Below are 27,044 nucleotides of genomic sequence, written 5' to 3'. Positions count from 1 at the left end.
CCCGCTGTCTACATGGGACTCGATCAACTTAAGTCAATGATCGCACGTGTTGTGATATTAGCTTTTGTCATCAATTGTGCTAAAATTGGTTAACCCCAAAATAAAACATCATCAATTTGATCCACAGGAAAATCTTAATGGGAAATGGCCATTGAACCAAGAGACTAAGACAAACACAAGAACCTCGGTCAAACTGTGAAGAAACTTGGCCAGATCTATAAACTTGTTATAAAATTAATCAACAACTATAAAACCTCTCTTTATATATTGCAAACAGGAGAATGGCAAGTTGAGAACATTTTCCAGTTCGAAGGATTTGGATATGAGGGTGTTCATGATCACATCTCTGTTGCCATGCCCACCCTTAACCCCAAAGCCTCTGCAGACAACCAGCGACGTATTGCACACCCAAGGAACTGAAACAGTAAACCCCAAACCAGAATCTTTTCCTCCACAACTACTTCCATTACCCACTACCACGTCCTTGTATGCCCGGCAAACCCCCGAGACGTACTTTCCCATTGGCAAGGTTTGCTGCAGAACGGATGGAGCAGAGCCATCGGGGTTCAAGATCTCAGTGTCCGAATGAAGGTTCACCACAACCGTGCCATGTTCAGGGCGAAGCCGATTGCTGAGAGCTTTTAAAAATGGTGAATGTGGATCCCATAACTTGTGAGGGAAGATATCTTCGCCATCATAAGCATCAATGAAGATCATATCGTACAAGCTGGTGTTGTTGAGAATGAACTCCTCAGCATCGGACTCATAGAGGAACAGCCTCTCGTGGATGCCTTTCCACAGAACCTCATCCATGGTATCGGGTTTTGAGACAGCACGCTTGCCCGATGGAGTAACAACTGAGAAAGCTGGAAACCCCATAGCTTTAACTGAGGCCGAGATAACAAGAGGGTCAATTTCAACTATGTCAACAACAGCACCTGAAAAGGAGCAGATCATTCTAGGTTAGGTTCAATACCCAACTATTCAGTTCAAAACTTCTGATAGGTTGTGTGACAACACATTGGATTTGGAAATAACCAAGAAACAGCGGTAAAGAAATAAAAGACAAAAATGGCACATCCTTCATTCCTTCAACTTCCAACTCCATTAAAACCCAACTTGAAATGCAACCTACCTTGAACCTTACTAGCCAAAAACAATGGCAAGCTTCCCCCTCCATGGCCAATGCACAAAATACGCATACTTTTGTTCCCAGTCACCGCATCCATGAGATTGTAATCACAAGATGCTATAGCAGCCAACCCAGCTGATATCATACTCTTAAGATCTGAAAAAACAGAACCCGACAACATACCCAAACATTATTCAATTTGAAAGTGAAAGTAACCAAATGTAATGCAATCATTACTGAAACACACTGAAATACTAGATAGAGAAGTTCAATCAATCACCAAGCGATGTGATGCAAATGTGATTCAATTGTAACCAAAAGCTAAATAGAAATTGAATTGGGTATTACGTTAAGGAAAACCCCAAATCAAATTTGATGCAATTGTAACCAAATGTTAGACAGAAATTGAATTGGGTATTAAATTGAGACAGAAACCCAAACCAAATCATCAGAGGCCAAAAGGGTTTGCTTACATGGAACAGCCAAGCAATGCGGCTGCTGCATAACGGCGAAAACGCCAGGTTCCGATTGCCGATACGCAGCCAAAACCTTGACGGTGCTTTGGCGAGTGTCATCGTTGAAGCGAAGAGCGCGCCATTGATATCCGAGCACTCTGAATCTGTCGTTCTGTTCATGGCATCCATGTATCTCTTCGTACCTTTTCTGTAGCCATCTCTCCGTTGATGACCAGTGGAGTTCACTGGGTTTTGACGAAGGGTAGGCGACGACTGAAACGACGCCGTTGCCTTTGTCGGATGTGGATCGGAGGACGGTGTGGCCTTCGGATTCTGTGCCCCACCATTCCGAGGCGTAGGACCAGTCGCCCTCGTCCTCGATACGACGTCGTACTGCGGTAGAGAGCTTCCGGATGTTGACACCCGCGCTCGATCTAGCTCGGCGCCACATCATCCCCGGGAAGTAAAACCCTAAACCTGGACCCTCTCTGATGGTTCTTTTGACAAGTCAGGGTTTTAGTGTTTGGCCCATGGAATTAGGGTAGCCAATATTCCGGATACGCTAATTCAACTTGTTTGCCTACGGCCCAACTTGTTTTGTTTTGTTTTGTTTTTATTATTCATAGTGTATAGTCTTTTTTTTAAAACACAAGTGAAAACCTAGTTATTCTAATTTACGAGAAGGAGGACTGAATGTGTGCAAAGAAGCGGGCACACAACGAGGTCTGGTCCAATGGAAAATGGTATTGACTTGTAGACTAGTGGTTTCATGTTCGAATCCTCATTGCACCTTGGTAATGTTTGTGTAAGAAACTTCCCTCTCCCTTGTAGTTTAGACTATAGCTTATCTTTTTTGTATATATAAAAACGGGAACATCATTATAATTATGTGCATTGGAATGAGGAATAATATAAATCATTATAATCCAGTTTGCTTTTTGTTTAGGTGATCAGTCTATCAGTTTAGGATTGGCACGGTTATTTCTTCCAATTTAAGGGAAGTGGTAGATTGTATCCCTACATTACTGCCCTAGGAAAATGTTTATTAGTCCTCATGAGTCATTATTGGTTCTCCAGACTAATTCTTCTAACTCTGTGGCTTGATCTTTGCAGATGAAGCTCAGGCCATTGGTTCAGTATATGTTTTTGCTCAGACAAAAGAAGCCTCAGTTTAAATGTTTGATTTCAGTTTGAGTTATTAGAGCTTGTATAGTTGATTTACACCTATGACCGATCCTTACTCCAGATAAAAGAAAATGGAAATTCACGTTCTTGGTCGATATCAAGACTCTCTCTCTCTCGCAAAAATATAAAAATGGTATGTCCCCTTTAAAACTGCGATTAAGCATACATGGTAGGGTCATGCCAAATTCCTTACATTTGAAATGAGGAAGAATGTAGTTTGTTATAATTAGACTTGTGTTTCTTATTTATTTGGGCGACCAGTTTAGGATTGGTTTTCCAAACTAATTCTCTCTCTGTGACTGTGGCTTGATCTTTGTAGATGAAGCTCAGGCCATTGGTATTAACCCTCGCCAATTTTGCCCCAACTTTTGGAATAATCCCAAAATTCATAGGCATTCAATTCATGGTCCAAAACTTTTGGATATTTTTAACAGCCTAAGGAAAAATCAAATATTTGCTTGGACCCTAATTGAATAAACTTCAATAAAAAATACACACTAAATAATATTTTAGCCATAATTGCATAATAGCCCAAATTCTGCAGTTACAAAAATTAACATCACTGAAACAAAAAAGAAACGAAAATTGAAGGAGGGGAAAGGGCAAGGCGAGGAATGGAAAAGACGAAGAGGGCCCCTTGTTGTTAGGTTTTTTTTTACTTGAGAGAGGAAGGGGAACCTAGGATGTTGGCCTGCTGCAATTCGAGTTCGTTGAACTGCTGCTCGCGATCCATGGCGATGATCAGTGGGACTCCCAGGATGAGGAACGTCGTTCCCAAGATCCACGCCGCCTTGCCCGTGCTCTTCATCAGCTTCTTCGTCACCAACGATGCGTCGTTCGCCGTTCGCTTCGTCTGCTGCACCACCCCCGATTGCGATACCCTGGAAAGCAGGCTCTGCTCCTCGCTGCCGTTTCGCAGTGACTGTCGCTGTCTGCCCTGTGCCGCCATTCTGATCTCTCCCTTTCTTTCTTCTGTGTCTCTGTGTTTCTGTGAGAGAGAGAGAGAGAGAGAGAGAGGGGTTTAGGTTCTGGACTTTAGGGTTTTGGAAGCGTGTGGTAGAGTTGGTGTTGGACCACCAATCAATTTGTACGGGCCTTGAACCGACATAGGAGAGTTTGTTAACTATAATGGGCCCACAACGGCCCATTTAAAAATTAGTATTTTTTCTTCTTCTTTTAGCTCAGGTAAAAAAAATAGTAATTTACGTTATGGAACTTACTTCTTTTTGTTCTTTAAATATTTGTTCCGAAACTCTTACACGATGTAAATCCTATAAGGTGGTCAGCATCATAAATTACCTAATATTAAAAAGTTGTGAAAAAAAATAAGTGGACTGTGGTTTTGAAGATTATTTAGGGTAAAAAACTAATAGATATTTAAATTTGCTTATTAGAGTGGTTCAGTCAAGGGGCAGGTATTTTAAACTTTAGGTCTGAGTTTGTTGCTAATTCCTTGGGGTGCATATGTTTCAGAGAGCAGGGAGGGCAGCATTAAAAACACTCTGCCTTGGGAAATATCTGAGTTCTTTTACGTTGTCCTATCTCGGGGTCCAATGGCACTTAAAAAACTTAGAAATGAAGATAAAATCATCAATTACAGTATATCGATTTCGTAAATGTATGTCTCACAAAGATAAAATATTCATAATTGAAAACACACACGAAAGAGGAATACAAATGCAAGGTTTCATCAAAGAAATTTTAATATAATACAATAATTTCAGTTGTGTAATAACTAGACCCAAAAGCTTGTAACCAACTTTGAACTATTTGACCACATCTTTGCTCCTCTTGATTTTCAAAGAACATTTCTTTCTTCTCTCTGTAAGTTCAGCTTCGCACATGCTCCTTCTGTTGCAGAGCTTCGGGATACTTTCTCAATGTCAGGTCCTACCTGCAGCTACCATAACACAAATTCAGCAGTTTGCTTGTGAAAATTGCATTCCAATATGAACATGGTAGTAAAATCGTACTACATTTCGAAAAGAAAAACACTCATTTCAAGCTAGTCAAGAGTGTCTTCACATGAATATATATTAAAAATGTCTCAAAATGCCATAAACATATATTCAATTGTTAACTTCCAAAAAACTTCCAATCTCTTAACAAGCCTTGAAGAAGAAATCTATCATTAACAAAATGGTCAAAATCAATCCCTTCATTAACTTCAAAATTTCTGGATTCAAATACTTTTAGATTAAGCTTCTCACTTGAAACTTGAAATATTATTATAAGATATTTAGAATTTGGAATGCGATAGAATTATCAATGGTCTCAAAATAAGGAAATTTAACAGGTTGGCTTTTAGATTATTAAGCTTCTCACTCACAACACAAGTCACAAGCACAAGCAAAAAGCAATAAAAATGGAGAAAGAAAACATAGCTAAACAAGGGAGCCCGTATTCTGTTGGCTTTTCTACTTTAATATTCTCTCGCTGCTTCATTTCATAACTAATAAACACAAACCAAACCACCCATTTTGCTTTAAAATTAAAAAAATTAAAAGAAAGAAATTACCTTGCCATCATTGCATCGGTGGTTAATCGAGTGGTTCTCCAATTACAAGGGAAGATACATGTTGAATTTTATAGAAATCCTCTCCATCTTCATCAATCTGACGGTGGAGTTCTCTACGCATCCTTGTGATGGTTAATTCCCTGAGATTAGTAAGATATCTTAGCCCATATGGAAGCGTCCTCAATCGACAGAGACGAGGCATGGCTCCTTCCTCTACTCTCCACTCTGTTATTTGGTCCATGAGTTGAACATTAAGAAATTCAAGAGAAGGAAAGCCTCCTTTGGAGAAAACCAATATCTTTGTATTCTCCTCGAAAGCTTCGAATATAAGCATCAAAATTGTTAGGTTTGGCAGCTTCTCTAGTATTCCCATTTGGTCCTCTTTGAGACCACACCTAAGCAATACTAACTTGGTGAGGTTTGGATAGTTGTGGAGCTCTTTCAGTAATTCTGCGATTGGCCCTTCCAACCTCAATTTGTATATACCCCGACAACTTGATACTATTTGCATAGCTTGCCCTTCACTGCTATTGTTGTCCACAAACACAATTAGAGACCGGATACGGTTAAGCGTGCTGCCTGTAGATTTTAAGATTTCTTCCAGATTTTGCAAAGAGTTTGACACTCTTATTCTCAGTTTTCTAAGATTGGTTAATCTACCAACATCTTTCAAATCACAATACCCAGTTGAAAGGCTATCTAAGGTATGTAGATGGCCAAGAGTAGACAGCTTCAGCTTACCATTTGCTCTGTACTCCCTGGGTAAATATAAATGTCTTAATTGTTTCATCTTCATTATCACATTTGGGATGACCATGTCGCCATACCAAACACGAAAATCAAGAGTTTGCAAGCATACTAAATTACCTAGGGATCGCGGAAACGTTTTTATTTGGCTGAACCTCACACTTAGAAACCTTAAGTGTACCATATTTCCAATTTCACTTGGCAACTCAACTTCTCTTTCCCAAAGACGTTCAACCTTCAAAACTCTGAGCACTTTGAAATTTGTCAACGGAGATAATAATACTTTTTCACTTTTTGGCATCCATTCTCTTGGGCCAAAGAATAATAGAGACCTTACATGCCCATTTGTTTCATCTCTTGAAGAAACCAACCTATATGCGTTCTCATCATCCAAGTAAATTGCAAGTCTTCGAATTTTCCTCAATTGTGTTGCCTCGGCTGCCACAGAAGAAGTATTTTCTTGCAAAGAACATTTAATCTGGAAAAAGCTTTCCTCTTTTGCCTTTAACAAACACATGTCTCTTACAAGATCATGGATTCGACAACCTTTAATTGTCCCAGTTGAACCACTTCTTCCTACTTGAACCAAACACCTTTCCACCAACTCACTTAAGTAATCATGTGCTATATCCTCTATTGTTTCCTCCAAATCATCTCTTTGTTGTCTCAAGGAGATAAGACCTTCTGCCATCCATAACTTAGTCAATTCGCTCACCAAAAACTCAATGCTAACACTTGTGATACACCTTCATATTCTTCTTCATGTTTGATGCCTCTGCTTATGTATACATGAACATTCTTAGACACTCTCTTCCATTCTCTAATGGAGTTTTTTCTGGCTAGAACTCCGGTAAGCACAATGATGGCTAATGGCAAACCTTTACAATGTTGAAGCATCTTCGTTTCTAAGTCTCTCTTCTTTGTGTACATTCCCAAGTCTGAAAAATAGGAAAGAAAAAAAAATCAAATATAAAATACGAACTTGTAGTATGAGCATTCTTAGTGGATATTCCTTCTCCAATGATTTAAAATTAAAATTGTGAAATCCCGAAATTTACTGATATCCTTTATCTTATTATAAGAGCAAGTCCACCGCAGCCCATTTTGCCAGGGCAACAGGCCCCCCCAGCTCAAAATGGATCTCCAACGCGGGAAAATCAGCCCGGGCAAGCCCTGGGTCCCACCAGCCCGGGCAAGCCCAAGGGCAGATCTTGCTTGGGCTTCAGCCCGAAGGCGCTGACGTCAGTGGTGACGTCACGCTGATGTCAGCGAGCAAAAAAAAAATCAAAAAAATCAAAAAAAATTCAAATTTGTTTTAAAAAAATTCTAAAAAATTATGGATATTTTCCCTATAAATACACAACAATTTTATTCACTTTCCACACCAAATCCTCATACAAACTCTTCTCCTTCCAATATTTGTAAAATGTAATCTTTTTTTTTTTTTACATTTGTAAGTTGTTTATATTTTCTTCCATATTTATTTTTTTCTTGCATAATCATTTTATTTCATGCATTTCTAAATTGTTTATATTTTGTTGCATATTCTTTTTGTTTTCTTGCCCTTGCCCTAGCCTTTTGCAAATGAAAACAAAGTTTAATTAAAAATAAACCTTATTTTATTCCAAACAACACACAAAACAAAGCATAATTCCAAACACACCACACACAAAATAAAACATAATTAAAAACAAAACATAATTCCAAACACACCACACACAAAACAAGGCATTAATCTTGACTTCATCCATTGTGATTGCCTTTCATCTCCCACAAGTGCTCGACCAAGTCAACTTGACGCCTCTCGTGAACATACGAAGATTGCATTTCTTGGTAACGATCAATCATGGGGTTGTTGAATCGACCATCCCGAAGTAACGGTTCGTGCTCCAATGGATGTCCATTTGGTCCGTTTCGCAGTGACTGTCGCTGTCTGCCCTGTGTCGCCATTCTGATCTCTCCTCTCCCTTTCTTTCCTCTGTGTCTCTGTGTTTATGTGAGTGAGAGAGAGAGAGAGAGAGAGAGAGAGAGGGGGGGGGGGGTTTAGGTTCTGGACTTTAGGGTTTTGGAAGCGTGTGGTACAGTTGGTGTTGGACCACCAATCAATTTGTACGGGCCTTGAACCGACATAGGAGAGTTTGTTAACTATAATGGGCCCACAACGGCCCATTTAAAAATTAGTAATTTTTCTACTTCTTTTAGCTCAGGTAAAAAAAATAGTAATTTACGTTATGGAACTTACTTCTTTTGTTTCTTTAAATATTTGTTCCGAAACTCTTACTCGATGTAAATCCTATATGGTCAGCATCATAAATTACCTCAGTATTAGAGAGTTGTGAAAAAATAAGTTGACTGTGGAGCTGTAAAAAATTTTGCTAAAGAAAAACTAGCGCCACTTGTGTTGTGTACACAACGGAAGAGTGGCATCTTCACTTTTGAAGATTATTTAGGGTAAAAAACTCATAGAGATTTAAATTTGCTTATTAGAGTGGTTCAGTCAAGGGGCAGGTATTTTAAACTTTAGGTCTGAGTTTGTTGCTAATTCCTTGGGGTGCATATGTTTCAGAGAGCAGGGAGGGCAGCATTAAAAACACTCTGCCTTGGGAAATATCTGAGTTCTTTTACATGTCCTATCTCGGGGTCCAATGGCACTTAAAAAACTTAGAAACGAAGATAAAATCGTCCATTACAGTATATCAATTTCGTAAATGTATGTCTCACAAAGATAAAATATTCATAATTGAAAACACACACGAAAGAGGAATACAAATACAAGGTTTCATCAAGGAAATTTTAATATAATACAATCATTTCAGTTGTGTAACCAACTTTGAACTATTTGACCACATCTTTGCTCCTCTTGATTTTCACAGAACATTTCTTTCTTCTCCCTGTAAGTTCAACACCGTACATGCTCCCTATGTTGTAGAGCTTCGAGACACTTTCTCAATGTCAGGTCCTACCTGCAGCTACCATAACACATATTCAGCGGTCTGTTTGTGAAAATTGCATTCTAATATCAACATAATAGTAAAATCATACTACATTTCAAGCTAGTCAAGAGTGTCTTCACATGAAACATATATTAAAAATGTCTCAAAATGCCATAAACATATATTCAACTGTTAACTTCCGAAAAACATCCAATCTCTTTACAAGCCTTGAAGAAGAAATCTGTCATTAACAAAATGGTCAAAATCAATCCCTTCATTAACTTCAAAATTTCTGGATTCAAATACTTTTAGATTAAGCTTCTCACTCGGAACTTGAAATATTATTATAAGATATTTAGAATTTGGAATGCGATAGAATTATCAACAGTCTCAAAATAAGAAAATTTAACATGTTGGCTTTTAGATTATTAAGCTTCTCACTCACAACACAAGTCACAAGCACAAGCAAAAAGCAATAAAAATGGAAAAGGAAAACATAGCTAAACAAGGGAGCCCATATTCTCTCGATCGGTGCTTCATTTTATAACTAATAAACACAAACCAAACCACCCATTTCGTTTTAAAATGCACCCATTTCGCTTTAAAAATTAAAAAATTAAAAGAAAGAAATTACCTTGCCATCATTGCATCGGTGGTTAATCGAGTGGTTCTCCAATTACAAGGGAAGGTACATGTTGAATTTTATAGAAATCCTCTCCATCTTCCTCAATCCGACGGTGGAGTTCTCTAGGCATCCCTCTGATGGTTAATTCCCTGAGATTATTAAGATATCTCAGCCCATCCGGAACTGTAGTCAATCCCGAGCAATATTCAATTTCCAATCGACAGAGACGAGGCATGGCTCCTTCCTCTACCCTCAGCTCTGTTATTTGGTCCATACCACCAACATAAAGAACTTCAAGAGAAGGAAAGCCTCCTTTGGAGAAAACCAATATCTTTGTTTTCTCATCGAAATCTTCATATCGAAGGCAGAGAGTTGTTAGGTTTGGCAGCTTCTCTAGTATTCCCATTTGGTCCTCCTTGAGACCACATCTCCACAATTGTAACTTGGTGAGGTTTGGATAGTTGTGGAGCTCTTTCGGTAATTCTGCGATTGGCCCTGCCCACGCCAATTTGTATATACCTCGACAGCTTGATACTATTTGCATAGCTTGCTCTTCACCGCTATTCATGTTGTTGTCCACAATTAGAGACCGGATACGGTTAAGCGTGCTGCCGGTAGATTTTAAGATTTCCTCCAGATTTTGCAAAGAGCTTGACACTCTTATTCTCATTTTCTTAAGATTGGTTAATCTACCAACATCTTTCAAATCACAATACTCAATTGAAAGGTTATATAAGGTCTGTAGATGGCCAAGAGTAGACAGCTGCAAGTTACCATTTGCTATGTATGATACGGGTAAATATAAATGTCTTAATTGTTTCATCTTCATTACCACATTTGGGATGACCATGGCGACAGTCCAAACACGAAAATCAAGAGTTTGGAAGCATACTAAATTACCTAGGGATGGCGGAAACGTTCTTATATTGCTACTCCTCACACTTAGAAACCTTAAGTGTACCATATTTCCAATTTCACTTGGCAACTCTACTTCTACTTTATAAAGACTTTCAACCTTCAAAACTCTAAGCATTTTGAAATCCTTCAACGGAGATAGTACTTTTTTACTTTTTGGCACCAATTCTTCTAGGCCAAAGAATAATAGAGACCTTACGTGCCCGTTTGTTTCATCTCTTGAAGAAACCAACTTATCTGCCTTCTTATCCAAGTAAATTGCAAGTCTTCGAATTTTCCCCAATTCTGCTGCCTTGGCTGCCGTAGAAGAAGTAAATGGATTAGCTCCCTCATTTTCTTGCGAAGAATTGTTAATGTGGAGAAAGCTTTCCTCATTTGCCTTTAAGAAACACATGTCTCGTACAAGATCATGAATTCGGCAAGTTTTAATTGTCCCAATTGAACCACTTGTTCCCACTTGAACCAAACATCTTTCCACCAACTCACTTAACCAATCGCGTGCTATATCCTCCATTGTTTCCCCCAAACCATGTCTTTGTTGTCTTAAAAAGATAAGACCTTCAGCCACCCATAACTTAGTCAATTCGCTCACCAAAAACTCAGTGTCTTCAGGATAATGACCTAAATATAAAAAACATGGTTTTAAGTAATACGGTAGGTCATCATAGCTCAATGCCAACACTCGTGATACACCTTCGTATTCTTCTTCATGACCTATGCCTCTGCTTATGTATTCATGAACATTTTCATACACTCTCTCCCATTCTCTAATAGTTTTTTTTTTTCCTAGAACTCCAGCAAGCACAATGATGGCTAATGGCAAACCTTTACAATGTTGAAGCATCTTTGTTCCTAAGTCTCTCTTCTTTGTGTACATTCCCAAGTCTGAAAAATAGGAAAGAAAAAAAAAAATCAAATACAGACTTGTAGTATATGAGAAGTCTTAGTGGATATTCCTTGCTCGAATGATTTAAAATTAAAATTGTGAAATCCCGAAATTTACTGATATTATTTTATTATAAGTTTGGATTTTATAATACATGCTAAATGGAAAACATTTAAAAATTAAATCTGCACCAACACAGAAAACGTATGGGATATTGTTGGATTGAAGAGAAGGTTGGGAGAAAATTTTGAATTAGCTAGCATTGTCCTGATTATTATTTGCAATTGCATAAGATAAATTACCATCCATCTTGCTACCTAACAATGAGTGACCCCAAATAAATAAATAAATAAATTCCTACATGTTCAACAATATCCAAAAATTGTAACTTCTATGTTGCTCGCTATATAACTACGGAGCTGGAAAAGAAATCATGCCAAATGGAGAACATTTAAAAATTATCTAGCATTGTCCTGATTATTAGTTGCAATACATGCCAACACAAAAAATGTAAGGATTGAAAAAAAGGTTGGGAGAAAATTTTGAATTATCTAGCATTGTCCTGATTATTGCCAAATTTTTTGAATTATCTACCTTAAAATTCCTACATGTTCTTTTTTTATTGCCAAAAATTGCTACATGTTCGACAATATAATGTAATGGTTTCTATGTGGCTTGTTATATAACTAAGGACCTGGAAAAGAAAATATGAAGGGTGAGAAAATACCGATTTCAGCCCTTGCAGGTATTGCTTTCTTCTCAAGTAGTTCCCAACTCTCCTTCTCGTTGAGTGGCTGAGGTTGGTGGAGATAAGCATTTCTATTTGCGACCGAAGCTACTGCTTGATTGCGTGTAGTAAGCAATATTGTGCTCTCTGTTTCCACTTTTGGAAATGCAATTTCTAAAAGATTCCATGCGTTGATTTTCCAAATGTCATCAAGTATCACCAAACATCTCATTTCTTGCAAAAAATGGAAAAGCTTCTTTGCTATTTCATCATCTGTCATGTGCTTCATTTTTTTTCTTTGATCTTCGGTAGCAGAATCGAGTTGAATTAAAATTCCTTCCCAAACATCTCTGACTTGAAAACGTTGAGATACACAGACCCAAGCAAAACTACGAAAATGCTGCCTTACTTTTTTGTGATGATAAACCTTTTTTGCAAGGGTGGTCTTCCCTAAACCGCCCATACCCGAAACAGATACAACTTGATGACGGTTTTCATCTTTCACCAAATGCATAACCAATTCTTTAACGTTGGACTCTAACCCAACAACATCACGTTCAACAACATGAGAATAACTTCTCCTTAGCCTCTCATGCAATTGCAAGGAAGATTCACCACCACCACCACTGTCCCTATCCCTTATTTCCTTTATGTTATAACTCTGCAAACTCGATCTTAACGCCGAAATTTTGGCAGTGATATTCTCAATTTCTGCCCCAATCTGGTGAAGATGAACCCCTTCCTTGAAGATGCAGGCAAATCTTTTGAGAACATTCTTGAGGCCTCTTTTCTTCTTGGAAACCACTTTCAAGCCGTAAGTTTGGATGACATCCTCTAAATCATAAGCAGCATCTCTAATCTTGGCAACCCAAATACGGACTGTTTCATCTTGTCCTTGTCTTGCATCTGCATCTTTGAGGAAGCCCTGCATCAATTGCAGCTCATTTTGTGCAACCTCAACTTGATGGCTGACTCCAGTCAAGAACTTGGCTTCCTGAATGGTGAAGTCTCTAACACTTTCGAGCACAAAGGAAACAACTGCCTCAGCCATTCTCTCTACTACTTTACTCTTTCTTTGCCAAAACGAAAACAACAACAACAACTAAACCTCCAGATCTTAGTGGATATTACTTACTCTCTCTTCGTCCCAACATCTCTAAAAATTAAAAAAATAGTAATAATAGTCAACATTGGCGTTTGCTGACCACCTTCCTCATCAATTATATATATTTGTGCAACCAGTTGTATCGCACACACCAGACAACTTCAGGAATCTTCAAATAAATTATTCTTCCATAATTGGTGCAAGTTGTATAATTTAATCACTTTCTCTTTAACAAGTATTTATTTTATTCCAACTTTGAGTTTGAGTCGTCAATTCTATTCACCACTTGCAATTTCTATGTATGATATGAGGTCCAATTCCACCCAACAAAAAGTAGTAAATTTTGGCGTTTTCTTTCTGACCACCTTCCCTCAATTATCCAATGCAAGTTGTATAATTTAAGAGTGAGAGAGGAGATAGATAGAGGTATTGTTGTTTGTGTCTTGGTTATAATATTATTACTTTTAATAAGACAAACAAAACAAAATCCTTTTGTCAAAACGATAAGACCAGCCATCACGTGGGGTGTGGGTGAAACTGTGAGTATTAAACAAACAAAATCCTTTTGTCAAAAGCATAAGACCAGCCATCAGAACAGAGAAGCACGCGTGAGAAAACAAAATGAAAATAGAGAACAGAACCCGACGGCGCCGACAATGAAGAATGAAGAAGAAAAAGGAAGATCTGGGCTTCTTAAGGATGAAGAAGAAGAATTGATGAGTGGGGGCACCGCTGGATGAAGAAGAAGAAGGAAGATCTGGGCTTCTTATTTATATAGAAGAAGAAGGGGAGACGTTTTCTGATACGCGTATCCTAAACATCGGATACTCGTATCTGTAATGTCAGATACGCGTATCTTTTTGTCGTTTACTCGGATACGTATCCATCGCGTATCGGACACGGGATAGGCACCTCAACTAGCGTATCCGTGCTTCTTAAATCTTTTAAGCAATGCATTAATGTCCTCCACAATACAGTCAATAAGAGTGTTGTGTAAGCAACTAACAAATATTTACAAAATTGTGTAAGCAACTAACAAATATTTACATTATATAACTAAATGGTAGTATCATCAACCCAATATAAAAAGGATCTATGCTGGATGTTCAAAACCCTTCATCACTAAGATAAGGTAGTCAAGCATCTGATAGATCGAATTAGAATAAGGATGTGATTTATCAGCAACATAGAAACAATGAGTCTTGGAATTAATGCTTATCCAGCTGCACCCAGGTGCCTTCTTCAAACCTCTTTCATCATTGTTCTCATTTTAGCTACAACGTCCCACCTCCTAGAAGAGGCATAGAAGTTCGATAGCGAAATATAATTTGAAGGGTTTTTGGGTTCTAGTTGAATAAGGAACCTGTAAGCTAGATCTTGCATGTCATGATTCCCATGCAACACAGAAGCAGTAAGTAACTAAAGACCCACAAACACTTGGACCAGGTTCTACAGGCATCGTTTTGATGAAATTTAATGCTCGATCGAGGTCTCTCCTGATCAGCCTAACAGATCCACCACACAAGCACAGATCTCCACTGCTGGTTTAATTCCAAAATCAGTTGATAAAGAGATATAAATGGAAAGGCCTTCGTTTACCAGTCCTGACCTGCCACAAGCACAAGCAAAAAGCAATAAAAATGGACAAAGAAAACATAGCTAAACAGGGGAGCCCATATTCTGCTATGCTATGCCCTCGGCGCTTCATTTTATAAGTAATAAACATAAACAAAACCACCCATTTCGCTTAAAAATGCACCCATTTTTTTAAAAATAAAAAATAAAAAGAAAAAAATTACCTTGACATTGTCGGTGGTGGTTGGTAGTCGAGTGGTTCTCCAATTACAAGGGTTAATTTCCTTTATGTTATACTTCTGCAAACTCGACCTCAACTCAGAAATTTCTTTCCCAATCCTGTGAAGCTTGACCCCTTCCTTGAAGATGCAAGCAAATCTTTTGAGAACATTCTTCACACGTCTTTTCTTCTTGGAAACCACTTTCAAGCCATAAGTTTCAATAACATCTTCCAAATCATAAGCAGCATCTCTAATTTGGGCAATTGGTAGTGTTTGTGTAAGAAATTTCCCACTCCCTTATAGTTTAGATTATCGCTTGTATTTTATATATATAAAACAGGGCACAATTGGCCTAACTCACATATGTATGATTTGTAAAGTTCAAAATGCTACAATATGGCATGAAACAAAACCAAATGCCCTAGATTTTGAGTTCAGTAAAAATTCTCTAATAGAAATTATGAGCTAAAGGATTATGCTTAATGACATTTAGAATTTTAACCAATTCATCATGATATTTTTTTTCTAATTTGGGTAAAATGTTCTCAGAAGTAGATTGTTTTCCGTTATAAAATAATTAAATTGCACCTGTCAATAAAATAACACATTTTCTAAAGAACTAGTTAGCCGAGATCGAGTCATGATGTGTGTCAATAATCAAATTAGGAGACCGCAACCTACATAACGACGATGTTGACGTTATTTTAATTCTTTTAAGCCTAAACAGTAAAAGTGAATCGGTTTTCCTAGGAGATTTATTTTATTTGAAAACTGAATAAGTATTAGCAACAAATGTTGTGAAACTTGCACTATTGGCAACAAAGTTTGTCTTCTAATTTTATGGTACATAGCACCAAAAGTCTTTTAGACCAAGAAAGTTGGGAAGCAAGCATAGACAATAAATGTATATTCCAAACATAGATACCAATCACATAGGATGCGTTATGTGTAGAAGAGTAAAATCCAAATCACATTGACGTTGCCCCCAATGACCTAAACCTTTCCTTTTCTCCGTTTGATTGCTTCTCTGCCACCGACGAACGGTCCTTTTGTTCCTCCTCCACACAAAAAATCAAAAGCTAAAATCGTTTGGAAATCAAAAACATTAAAAACCAAAACCCAAAAAAAAAAAACATATGAGAGAAAGAAAGGCCTGAGATTCATAGACCTGTCTGCATCTCTCCTTCTTCCTTCACTTCAGCTGATCACAATGTTCACATTGAAAGAGAAGGTTACAGAGAGGCTCTCACGTCTCTTTGCTGATTCACCCGACTCATCATCCTCTTCTTCTCTTCCTCCCTCACTGGACCATCATCATCCTGAGGTAATTTTTGTACCGTCCCTGATCCAATTATTTCTCTTTTTTTTTGTTCTTTTTCTCTGTGTATTTCATTAGCTTAGATGTTTGAGCTTGATGGGTTTTGCTGGCAATGTTGGTGTGATCCTTCTTATTCAAGAATTTTGAGATCTGGGTGTCATAGATAACGTAGGTTTTCAGTTTGGTTGTTTGTGTAATATGGTTCTGTTTGGATTTTGTCTAGCTGAGAACTTGAGATCTCATGGGCAACAAGGGAATGCCATTGTCTGAGTGATCTGAAGCTAATTACTGTCAAAACAACATAGTTGGGTCATTCACTTATTGCTGTTATTGTGATAGTAATCTGCCAGGAAACTTAGGAACTGAGTTTTATGACAATTTCTTGCATTGTTTTAACCCAAAAGTTATATATTTGCGGTTTCTAAGGGGAGAAGTTTAGCTCCATTTGTAATTTGTTTCAAATTATTTGTGTCCTTGTTCAGTTCCAAAAGTTCATCTCAACCATGCATGCTCAGAGTTATGATTGAGCTCGGTTGATTTTGTTTTTTTTCCCCTCTTTTTTCTGGGAATAGTCAGTGCCCTGTTTTTACAATTTCCAAGCAGAAGGTAGCTTCTTTAATTTAATTTGTCTTATGTATCATGATTGTTTACATTAGGTCTTTGAATGTGTAGGCCAGGCCTGATTCTAAAGGGGGTAAATCAATGTCTTCATATTTTTCCTACGTTATCCCGTCAGTTGGCTTTGGTGGATCCAGATCAGGCAAGCATCAACGATCACTCTCTGTTAGTAATGTAGACTTTGAATCCCAAGATGATTCCCTACATAGATATGTAGAATGTCGTTCAACAGGTGTGAATAAGGAAACAGAAAATAATCGAGAAAGTGATTACGACCATGTTTCCGGTGGGAGCACCAGTGGTTCTGAGGTTTTCGAAGAAGCAACTGACCAGCATAGTCCACAGAAGCATCTACCTTATCTCATGGATGACTCTGTATTTATCTCCTCAGACCTGCATGAATTCTTGATGTCATCTCTTCCTAATATAGTGAAAGGGTGCCAATGGGTTTTGCTGTATAGGTAAGCTTCTTGAGGTGTTTGCGCCGTGCATTAAAAGTAGTATACTATTGTTGCATTTGGATTTCGATTCAGTATCAATTCTTTTGATTGAAGGGCAGTACGTCGAAACATGGTATATCACTCCGTACTCTTATCCGCAAGAGTTCTGACCTTTCCGGTCCTTGTTTGCTGGTATGTTAATGGCTCTGCCAAGGAGATCTGAAATTATAACATCAAATCATTTGTAGTATTGTGAGGATAATGTGGACTGTATTTACACTTTCTAGATTGTTGGAGATAGGCAAGGTGCTGTGTTTGGTGGACTTCTAGAGGGGCCCTTGAAACCTACGGCAAAAAGAAAATATCAAGTAAAGATGCTCTTACCTTAATGAATATATGTCACTTTCTTTTTATAGGATGAATACTAATATTTGAAAATTATTTTCTTAACTATATACTTAGACGTCTGAAATTTCTCTTTCTTTTTCTTTCCAATATAAGCACCTTCTTATGCTTTCCTTTTGGCTATAGGGAACAAACCAGACATTTGTCTTTACGACCATATATGGTGAACCAAGGCTATTTAGACCAACTGGTAAGCATTTTGTCCTATGTCTTTGCGAGGCATGTTTCCTTTTGGAGGATTTGGCATTCAAATTATGGGTTTGCATAATATGTATGATATTAGGTTGTGGAGCTAAAGATAGAGATGTAAATGATACCTCAGTCTCTGACGGAAGGTTACAAGTTACTCCGCCGCATTAACATGTCAATTTTTCCTTCGTATGGATTGGCTGGTTCTTGTTTCAAAAATGCTTCATGATAGAAGATGAAATGTAAAGCAATATGTAACTAAATATTTGGACTTTATGATGAATGAAGAGCCATAGGCAGGCTTTTCCTTTCTTTTCTTTTTTTTTACTTTTTTCATTTAGAAAGAAAAAGGCAATGCTGATGCCGTGTCTAATTTGTGTACATAGGAGCCAACAGGTATTACTACATGTGTTTGAATGACATGCTAGCTCTTGGGGGTGGTGGTAACTATGCTTTATGCTTGGATGGAGATCTGTAAGTTTTTCTTTTCCAATGCCTTCCTTTGAATTCCCTCCTGTATCCTGTAGTCAGATGGAGAAATACTTACAGATCCGTTTGTTACAATTGTAAACTGTTGCTTGAAAAAGGTTAAGTGGAACAAGCGGACCATGTGAAACATTTGGGAACTTATGCTTGGCTCATAACTCAGAGTTTGAGTTGAAGAATGTTGAGGTAATGTTTTTGAGTAACCTCTTTGCCTTTGTATGTACGCGTGCTCAATCTCCATTCAAATGTAACACGTGAGTGCTTAAACAAACAAATATAACAAATGTTGATACTCACATACTTACGCATTCCTTTCTATATGCAGCTTTGGGGTTTTACACATGCGTCGCGGTACCTTACTTGATACAAGCCCAAGACGATGATATACATTTGTATCTGCGTATCATGTTGGTGATTACATTCTTTTTTCTTCTACTTCTAGTTTGCTCCATCATTCAGCATAGGAGGGCTTTGATTAACATGGGATGAACAATACTTTTGGAAAGCTATTAGATTTGAAGCTGTAGCTCGTGGGATTATTTTGCTATGCAACAAGTACTGTCTTAAAAATCTAATTTTCCTTAACTTTGTAGTTTTTTTATGCTCATAAGTTATGTAGTTGTATTGTATGCATATTTGCACATCCTTTGCAGAAGAAAATAGAAAATCTAATTTTCCATGAATTATGCGGTTCTATCATGCATATTTGTAGTGGATACTACTTGTCTCTTCCCTGGAAGGAGATGCTCCTCCTTGCACAGTTTGACATGTGCAATAATAATTTATCAAAAACACACACAAAATAAACTTATATACACGTCATATTGTCACTGACAGGAGGGAAAGTATTTTCCATTCGATTTTGGGAATATCCTTTTGAGTAGGTATTCTTCTCTTTTAGTGCTGCACAATTTATCGTGCCTAAATGGTTGGGAAATTTGGAGAACTAATTTTTTTCTTAAAAATTTTCGAATGGTTGAAAATGTACATCCGGGTTAAGAATTGTTTGATATGTGCTAATAACCAAAAAATACCTAACAAAAACAACGGAACATTAATAACCAATTTTGGTTAATTTGTTCGAGTCATGATCAACCATAATGTGATGATGGTATTTGGGGGGAATTAAGAACATGAAAAAATAATAGTACAACCTCAGTACTCAATATGCCAAGAAAATCGAAATCTCGAGCATCCAACTATTTCTATCTCCGTTTTTTTCTTTCCTTTTTTTTTTCCCTGAATAACGTCTATTGCTCAGCTAACACTGCACATGGAAATACAAAACTACATAAATGTTCTACAAGGCACAATTGCTTCAGAACCCTGCTCAATGGCCAACAAGATGAATCCAAATTAACCAGCAGTAAAGGTAACAGCAACCGCAGATGAGGTAACTTTGATAGACTTCAGGGCTCCATTGCACTATCATCGCCAGGCAGGCCAAAAATGCGAAGGTTACGGTCCATCGATCCTACTGCAATATATTTTGCATCTGGACCAAATTTGACACTTGTTGCTTTACCTAAAACAAGACAAGAATGTAAAGAACATGAGGGACTAATTCAAAGTAAAAGGCCACAAAGGCCCACAACCAACAATTGACAGGTGAGTGGAAGAGAAATAACCTGTGCCAGACATATCAGGAAAAGTCTTTATAGTGTTCCAATCTAATTTGACGCTAGTAGCTTGGATGACTCTGCAAAAGCAAAAGACCAAAATCAGTGTTCAAAAGTTTCTGGAAAGCAAGACGGTGGCAGAATATTTGGCATTCGGAGATGAGAATTTACAAATTGAGAAGAAACTATACTTTAAATTCAAAATTTATTGCTAAAATGTTATGCATTTCAAAGAATATCCAGCTTCAGTACGACTGACGTAATATGCAATGTCAGCTTTCTCACATTCACTCATAGAGAAATATGGCAACTTTCAGACAACTTATGTAATTAACTACTATTATACCAAATTCCAGTTTTCTTCAGGCCACTACACTAATGTCTAGTAAATCTAAGCCAATCATTTCATTTCATAATCTTCTTCAAAAGAGAAATCAGGGAGGAGGAACAGAATGGGTAGTTCCTTGGATATGCCATCAACTGTAATCTTCTGTCCTCAGATGTGCCATAATTGTACTTAGAAGGTCACAGTTCATCGCATATCCATATACAATTATGGGATGCTATTTTTGTCAGTAGAAGATACAATTTTTAAACTACCCCCATCATGCATTAAGCTTCTTGATATTATTAACACAAATCAGAAGGCATTTTAAAAAAACTTCAGGTGTTCAATCCAAAAATGTATGTTTTTCAAACACTGACCTTATATCGGAGCCAGCAGCAGCAAGGTAACTTCCACTGTAGTCGAATTCAACTGCATGGATCACAAACATAGCCTTCATTATACTCCATTTTTGGGAAGACTTGTATGATATTAAAAGTCTAAAATAAGAAATCTTGGCAATAAGAAGACTATAACGAAAAGGGAAAGCATATAGATACATGACCTCAGGAAATTTTCTTATCTAGCAAGAAGAATTAGATATATATACATGTAAATGTCAACCAAAAATTCACCATGTCAACCAAGAACCCCCAACAAGTTGAGTTGCTTTCAAGTGATTCAACAGAATTTTGCAAAGTGAAAGCATTGCAATGAAATACTTCTCATTTTTCCCGGGAAAGAAACTATGAGAAGGCTTGTAGATACACATACCACAGTTTGTTGGTGTGTCAGGACCATATGGAGTGAATGTCCTGAAGTTTTTCAATTTGCGTAGATCCCACAACTTAATGCCATCACTGGCTGCAGTCTGTCCAATTCAAATGTAAAATATATGAACATGATATCACATAATTCTCTATCTACATTTTTTTTTCTAAGTGGAGCACCTACCGCAAGAAAGTAACCATTCTCTGAGAAGGAGATGGAAGTTACTGCACCAACATGTCCCTCAAACTTGGCAACATTTGTCTGTCAATCAGCAGAAGTAATGAAAGTAAAATCAGAACTGAAAAACAAAGGTTGAAAGCAAAAGAAAAAGCAATGCCTGCACACCTGGCTTTTAACATCCCAAATTTTCACAAGACCCCCTGTGGTGCCTGTTCCAAGGATAAGACCATCAGGATGAAACGCCAAAGATGTATAGCCCTCAGATGCGGAAGGGTCTTCAACCTAAAGAGTCAAAGAAATTTTCATTGCATCATCAAGGACAAGACAAATTAAGGTACAGATAATGATATCACAGGGGAACATTAGTGGAGAAAAAAAAAATTATGAACTCTGTTTCAAATGAAAAAGTTTCCGTTCTCTTTTTTCATTATTTTAGCAAACTTGATTAGTATAGAAGCAGACACACACACACACACAGAGGGAAGGATTATAACCTGTGTTAGACATAACCCCGAGGAAAGATCGTAAAAGCACCATGTACTATCAAGAGAAGCAGTCACAAAGTAGTTATTCGTGGCATGTACAGTAACAGCTTGCACCTGAAATTTTTTTGAGATGTTAAATAAAGTAATATACGTAGCACATAACCAGTATATAAAATGCAATACATAATAAAACTCAGTTGCTGGTCAGTGCCCCCCAAAAAATATCAAATAAAAAGAAAATTGCCAGATAGCAGTTCATTTTATCAGACATTATTCATTAGAGTTAACAAACATCTTATAACATAAACCAAAAATTCCTGAACCAGGAAATACGGAAACATCATGACTTAGACACAGAAAGACAAAAGGTAGAAATGGTTATTGGAGCACAGTAAGTTCACTCTTTTTTTTTTTTTTCCTGATTTGCTGCTCATTTTTCCACTTAAAGGGACTTGGAGCATTTTTTTGGTGAACTTGTTGCGGAAAAGATTGAATCAAAACTATTTACCTCTGCAGTATGGTCCTTCAAAATGTGGTTACAGTTATAGTTCCCATCATCAGACCCTTGCCATATGCGAACTGTCTGCAACATTGATGGAAAAAAATGATATCAAAACATCACAATATAGACTTCGCTAGATTCAATATCTGATAAGTTACCCAAGTAAAACCTATGCAATAACCTCTAAATTGCATGCATGCACAGTTCTGTGTTTAAGCCAATTTTTTATTTTTCTTTTCTATTGTTCCCTTTGTGTTCAGGTCAGGGGAGGTTACCCAGTTACAACACGTAAAGCAATATAAAGAAATCTAGCATCTCAATTTGAATTTGTGTAGGTCCACGTAGTAAAACTTCAAAAATCCCAACTCAAAACTTGCAATTTGAGGTATTCAAAGTTCATCAGTGGCCAGGGTTACACATTGGTGCTGAATAACATGCAAAGCTAACAACAGAAGTCCAGAAAATAGTGAAGATGAAATAGAAACAAAGCAATGAACAAATCAATAAAGGGTTGAAATTGTCCGTGAACGAGAAGAAAAAAATTAAATGTGGCATACCTTGTCTGCTGACCCAGTTATTAACAGATCGTCCCGAGGTACAATTTTGACACTGTTAACCTACCAAGGAAAAGATGCATAACCATTCAATATGCATTAATGAAAAGATATTAAGCAAATGTTTGATAGGGTTAATAGATGATACCTTCTTTGAATGACCACTAAGAGTGGATATGATTTGTCCTGATGGTTGATCAAAGATTACTGCATTTGCATCAACCCCTCCAGTTGCAATTATGTTCTGCAAGGAAAAAAAAAAAATTTGATCAGCAAGATGGAAACATAACTGAGGCGGACATAATTAGCAATAATTGCATAAAGCTAAATTTGCTATGTGTACCGAACAGAACTTTTTTTATCCTTCTAGGGTATTGTTTTCGACATTTTGGCACAGGACATCAGAAAGACATAAAACACACAGGTGGGCACAGAAGGATGGAATAACTTTTTCCTTGATGAGTGTCTACCTTTAAGAGAAAAAGCTGGAAATTTTTTGGAGCAGAGAGTAGATGAAAGTAGAAAAAACATGCAAAAGATCCAAAATCTCATCTAATAGCAGCACATGTTATCCATATGGCGAAATTGAACCATGCAAATGAACCCTAAAACATAAGAGCTTCCGGATTCATTGAATTCTAAATTGTTCCTTCTAAACTCATTTTCTTCATTTCACCACATTTGATTTTATTGATAAGTTCTACGGGGCTATAGCAGACCTAAAGATCACTAGAGACATTACGACACCACAAATGCATTTGACAGCTAGTACTGAATAGCAAAGGCACGCAGCGGCCATACCCATACAGAAGTGATGCTTGAACAAAACCAAATAATAATAAGGTAAGAACAAACGCATGCATACCTTGTTAGAATGAATATCAATCGATAAAATTCCTGGTTTGCTTGTTTTATGAAGGGGATGACTAGATATCTGAGTATACCTCTCCAAAGCATCAACAGGAGCCAACGTTGGGGATATCTGAGCACAAAACCCATATACAAATTAAAGATATAACTAGCATAACTTATCAAACAAATGCTGTAAGAATGGCTGACCTTCACCAGCATCTTTTCTCAATAAAAACTATCATGGAAGGTATACTACTAAAAATCTAGCAAGTGACAACAGTTGAATAACAGTACCTGCCGCCTCTTCCTCTGCTGTGAAAGAACCGAATTACATTCAGTCATATCATCTAGGATATTGGGAGATATTCCAGGGCGTACATTCCTCACGCCAGGTCCCAGCTGGTCATCAGCAGCTACAGAAGAAAATAGACCTCAAATGAGTTAACATGTAAACTTATGAAAATATATCAAATGTTCTGAGAAGCATATAGAGAAAGAACCTGGTTTCCCATTGCTATGGACAGAGGCATTTGCTGCAACTGTTGATGGTGCTGACATGGGAATTTGTCTCTCAGCCAGAGCAAGTAATGATCTTGCTTCATCCCTTTCTTTTTTGAGTCTTGCAATAACACGGCACGCAGCATCATGCTACCAAAATACGAATTACTAAAATTAGATCATTCGACCACATGAAGTCATCTTCCAGTTGCAGTTAGCCAAAAATAAGAAAAATGACTAACAGAATGCAAAATAAGTATAAGCTAAATATGGAATTCTCAAAAGAAAAAAAAAATAAAGGAAATAAAAGAAGGCACCTATGTACCTTGACTAAGAAAAATATGTAGTTAGGAGAAATATCACCTAGTTGCAGTACCTGATACAAAGCATGACTCAACTCTTGCCTTGCTGTATGCAATTGTTGCTCCATCGCAAAATTAGCTAGCATCAAACTATCCCATTCCTATTGGTACGAAGGAAGGAAAAAAAAAAACTCCTTCACTATACAAAGAATGCATATAAAATAAACTTCAAAAATTTGAACTACATTGGAACTACATTGTGAGATGAAAACAAAGTAATAACAGTAGGCAACACAATAATAATATTATTAAAAGAAAAAAGTAAAATCATATTATTACATTAAGCACTATCCAAAACCAGTTCTTAAGATTCATAACCCACTAGAAATAGAGCCTCAACTGCTACAATAAACAGAATGAACAACGGACAGTTATGTTGGTAACTCATTATACTGCTTATAACATATTCCACATGATGCACAAGGACCATCCAATACCCCATAAATTTTATCATAATTTTCCAGTTAGGCAGTCCGTGAATGGGGTAATGCTAATGCACTCGTCAAGTTCTGAAAACAAATGCTGGGATTTCTAATGAGTCCCACTTTTCATGTGGATGCTTTTGGTTGGTTATAGTCAGAATAATAATGGAGCTGGCTATATCAGGAAAATTTAGATCTTTTATTTAAAGTATTTCAGTAATAATCTAGAATTTACTCTTTTTGCATCCAATTAAGATGTAGCCTAGCCATGACATTTTGTAATTTTGTTTATTTCACTTAACCTTGGACATTATTTAGCTAAATTTACATGTCTACACCAGGAGTTCCCAAGATTTTATATTTTGGGTAAGAAACAAATCTCTATTTCTGGACAGCAAATCGTGATTTATTTTTGGACAATTCCAAGACCATGACATATTGATGATAATCAAGTTGCATACTTGAATGAGATAATTGTAGTATAGCATAAAACACAGATTAAAATTTAGGATCTACAACAACAGTCAAAGATACAAGATAAACGTAAATGCCGAAAAGTGATGAATGAAGACGGTAATGGTATAATAAGAAGACATACAAGCTGGAACATTCCGAGCATGCCAGGGATACTAGCAGCTTGTGCAGGTCTGGGCCTTACAATCTGCATGGGAAGCCATCAGAGTGAATCCACCACATAAGGAGCTATATTAATTACAAAACGCCAACTCGCTTATCAGATAAAGTTTCTTGGGCATCTTATCAGAGACCCATGATTAAGTTCCACCTTTTCTAAGGGTAAGCGAAGGCTACCCTCTGTCATGTCGTGCACGGCTCAAGAGGCCAATTTAGCTAAATAGTGCTAAGAATGAAAAGAAGTATATATACACACACATACATATACATGTATATACGTTTTTAAATATATAAAAAGATCAACCAAAAGTTGTACGAAGAATGAAATGAAGTAAATATATTGAAATTCAGTATACCTTGCCCGTTCGAACTGGAACAATATCATCAGCGGTAAGTGGTTCTCCAGTTATCGGGCATTTTCCATATTCCTAGTAAGATAACAGGACAACTACAAACACTTAGTCTTCTATCATATGTAACATTGAAACTGAAATTTATTAAACAAAACTAAGATATCAAAAATGTGAGTTCTTCTAGCAGCAATAAATGGCATAAACAAAATGCACTAAGAAGTTTTCACATGTTAGTTATTCTTTAATTTTCCGGAATTTTCTCAGTAACTAAACAATAATGGTAAAACCAACGGAAACCCTAGAATGAAGATAGCGAGAGAAATAAACACACCGAGATATGTCTCTCAATTAAACGCTTTTCGAAGAGCAACCCAGACTTCTTGGAGACCACAGGCTCTTCCGGCACCTCGCCGGAGACTGTACGGACAAATAAGAAGAGTCAGAGTTAGAAAAAGAGAGATCAGCCAAAAAAGATAAAGTAAAACAACGAACGCGAGAGAGAGGCAGAGAGAGCTTTACTTGAGCAGTTCATTATGGCAGAGAGAGCTAGGGTTTGTGTCGAAGCTTTTGTGCTGCTTGCGACTCAGTGAAGTGAAGTGAAGAGAAGAGGGCAACGCTGTCTCGCAAGGACACAAATGGATACAATCCAACTTTGTGAAAGAAAGAAAATCAGGTCGATGGTCTTGTTTTATGATTTAGGGATTCTATCAAACTTATGATGAAATCGGACCGACTTCAGTTGGGCTTCTATTAAGCTACTAGCCCAAAATAAAATGGACTGGCCAAGCAACTTGGGCGGGTTGAGCAAGTTGGGAGGGCGACCCAGATCCAACCCAATACTCGATTTGGTTTTCGGTCTCAGGTTCAACTCCTTTCGATTTAAATAAACTCAACTCGAGTCCAACTCATTATGAATGCTTATTAAGCTCAAATTGTTCAAATTTAAGGGTGACAATTTTCGACACACCTTGGTATAGGACTCGAATCTCACATGAAACTTATGCGGAT

General features: G+C 37.3%; 4 protein-coding genes, 1 long non-coding RNA gene and 2 pseudogenes across 10 annotated transcripts; 1 reads left to right on the top strand and 6 right to left on the bottom strand.

Annotated features, from left to right (window-relative positions):
* Nucleotides 1-212: 212 nt before the first annotated feature.
* LOC110769345 (S-adenosyl-L-methionine-dependent methyltransferases superfamily protein) lies at nucleotides 213-2,143 on the bottom strand. Its single transcript, XM_021973294.2, has 3 exons — nucleotides 1,606-2,143; nucleotides 1,136-1,288; nucleotides 213-938 (listed from the first exon to the last, which is right to left on the bottom strand). Exons 1-3 carry the CDS (start codon nucleotides 2,039-2,041, stop codon nucleotides 235-237), a joined length of 1,293 nt encoding a protein of 430 aa, XP_021828986.1. The 5' UTR covers nucleotides 2,042-2,143; the 3' UTR covers nucleotides 213-234.
* A 1,120-nt stretch (nucleotides 2,144-3,263) lies between these two features.
* On the bottom strand, nucleotides 3,264-3,830 carry LOC148297155 (mitochondrial import receptor subunit TOM9-2 pseudogene; annotated as a pseudogene).
* Nucleotides 3,831-5,293: 1,463 nt separating this feature from the next.
* On the bottom strand, nucleotides 5,294-7,987 carry LOC110769327 (putative disease resistance protein At1g59780; annotated as a pseudogene).
* Nucleotides 7,988-8,702: 715 nt separating this feature from the next.
* Nucleotides 8,703-14,000, bottom strand: LOC110769340 (putative disease resistance protein At1g50180). 2 transcript variants are annotated; one of them, XM_088246990.1, is made up of 3 exons: nucleotides 12,124-14,000; nucleotides 9,605-11,395; nucleotides 8,703-9,006 (listed from the first exon to the last, which is right to left on the bottom strand). In XM_088246990.1, the coding sequence occupies exons 1-2, from the start codon at nucleotides 13,172-13,174 to the stop codon at nucleotides 9,627-9,629; spliced, it is 2,820 nt and encodes a 939-aa protein (XP_088103116.1). In that variant the 5' UTR covers nucleotides 13,175-14,000; the 3' UTR covers nucleotides 8,703-9,006; nucleotides 9,605-9,626. The 2 variants fall into 2 exon arrangements, with proteins under 2 accessions (XP_088103116.1, XP_088103115.1); XM_088246989.1 differs by having other exon boundaries at nucleotides 8,703-9,000; nucleotides 12,124-13,999.
* A 248-nt stretch (nucleotides 14,001-14,248) lies between these two features.
* Nucleotides 14,249-15,388, bottom strand: LOC110769341 (uncharacterized). Its single transcript, XR_002528562.2, has 2 exons — nucleotides 15,028-15,388; nucleotides 14,249-14,837 (listed from the first exon to the last, which is right to left on the bottom strand). It is a non-coding gene; the product is annotated as an uncharacterized LOC110769341 (long non-coding RNA).
* A 550-nt stretch (nucleotides 15,389-15,938) lies between these two features.
* Nucleotides 15,939-19,163, top strand: LOC110769347 (TLD-domain containing nucleolar protein). 5 transcript variants are annotated; one of them, XM_021973297.2, is made up of 9 exons: nucleotides 15,948-16,348; nucleotides 17,015-17,102; nucleotides 17,193-17,421; nucleotides 17,520-17,592; nucleotides 17,688-17,768; nucleotides 17,932-17,995; nucleotides 18,381-18,468; nucleotides 18,582-18,666; nucleotides 18,806-19,163. In XM_021973297.2, the coding sequence occupies exons 1-9, from the start codon at nucleotides 16,235-16,237 to the stop codon at nucleotides 18,842-18,844; spliced, it is 861 nt and encodes a 286-aa protein (XP_021828989.1). In that variant the 5' UTR covers nucleotides 15,948-16,234; the 3' UTR covers nucleotides 18,845-19,163. The 5 variants fall into 5 exon arrangements, 3 of the variants coding, with proteins under 3 accessions (XP_021828989.1, XP_088106719.1, XP_021828988.1); XR_015834549.1 differs by lacking the exon at nucleotides 18,806-19,163 and adding an exon at nucleotides 18,089-18,140 and having other exon boundaries at nucleotides 15,939-16,348; nucleotides 17,015-17,421; XM_088250593.1 differs by having other exon boundaries at nucleotides 17,020-17,421.
* Nucleotides 19,164-19,573: 410 nt separating this feature from the next.
* LOC110769336 (pre-mRNA-processing factor 19) lies at nucleotides 19,574-26,716 on the bottom strand. Its single transcript, XM_021973286.2, has 18 exons — nucleotides 26,556-26,716; nucleotides 26,368-26,453; nucleotides 26,040-26,111; nucleotides 25,649-25,711; nucleotides 24,643-24,729; nucleotides 24,269-24,416; nucleotides 24,063-24,181; nucleotides 23,782-23,898; nucleotides 23,065-23,160; nucleotides 22,920-22,979; nucleotides 22,369-22,443; nucleotides 21,870-21,974; nucleotides 21,541-21,657; nucleotides 21,379-21,456; nucleotides 21,199-21,295; nucleotides 20,805-20,856; nucleotides 20,109-20,179; nucleotides 19,574-20,005 (listed from the first exon to the last, which is right to left on the bottom strand). Exons 1-18 carry the CDS (start codon nucleotides 26,566-26,568, stop codon nucleotides 19,890-19,892), a joined length of 1,572 nt encoding a protein of 523 aa, XP_021828978.1. The 5' UTR covers nucleotides 26,569-26,716; the 3' UTR covers nucleotides 19,574-19,889.
* Between the last annotated feature and the right edge of the window lie 328 nt (nucleotides 26,717-27,044).

Source organism: Prunus avium, chromosome 1, assembly GCF_965620075.1.
Source record: "Prunus avium chromosome 1, drPruAviu1.hap1.1, whole genome shotgun sequence".
Lineage (NCBI taxonomy): Eukaryota > Viridiplantae > Streptophyta > Magnoliopsida > Rosales > Rosaceae > Prunus > Prunus avium.
This window is presented reverse-complemented; position numbering and strand designations above follow the sequence as displayed.

Bases quoted from the DNA above. Each gene is read 5' to 3' on its own strand.
- LOC110769347 (XM_021973296.2), top strand. From the start codon at position 16,235: ATGTTCACATTGAAAGAGAAGGTTACAGAGAGGCTCTCACGTCTCTTT. The intron at 16,349-17,014 runs GTAATTTTTGTA...TTGAATGTGTAG, and splicing joins TGGACCATCATCATCCTGAG to GCCAGGCCTGATTCTAAAGG. The intron at 18,667-18,805 runs GTAATGTTTTTG...TTCTATATGCAG, and splicing joins TTGAGTTGAAGAATGTTGAG to CTTTGGGGTTTTACACATGC.
- LOC110769336 (XM_021973286.2), bottom strand. The intron at 23,899-24,062 runs GTACTGTTATTC...TTTTGTGCTCAG, and splicing joins AGCAGAGGAAGAGGCGGCAG to ATATCCCCAACGTTGGCTCC. The intron at 21,658-21,869 runs GTTATAATCCTT...TTGACTCTTTAG, and splicing joins CGGGGTTATGTCTAACACAG to GTTGAAGACCCTTCCGCATC.
- LOC110769340 (XM_088246990.1), bottom strand. From the start codon at position 13,174: ATGGCTGAGGCAGTTGTTTCCTTTGTGCTCGAAAGTGTTAGAGACTTC. The intron at 11,396-12,123 runs GTATTTTCTCAC...CCTATTTTTCAG, and splicing joins ACCTGCAAGGGCTGAAATCG to ACTTGGGAATGTACACAAAG.
- LOC110769345 (XM_021973294.2), bottom strand. From the start codon at position 2,041: ATGATGTGGCGCCGAGCTAGATCGAGCGCGGGTGTCAACATCCGGAAG. The intron at 1,289-1,605 runs GTAAGCAAACCC...CTGTTTTTTCAG, and splicing joins GCATTGCTTGGCTGTTCCAT to ATCTTAAGAGTATGATATCA. The intron at 939-1,135 runs GTAGGTTGCATT...GCTCCTTTTCAG, and splicing joins TTTGGCTAGTAAGGTTCAAG to GTGCTGTTGTTGACATAGTT.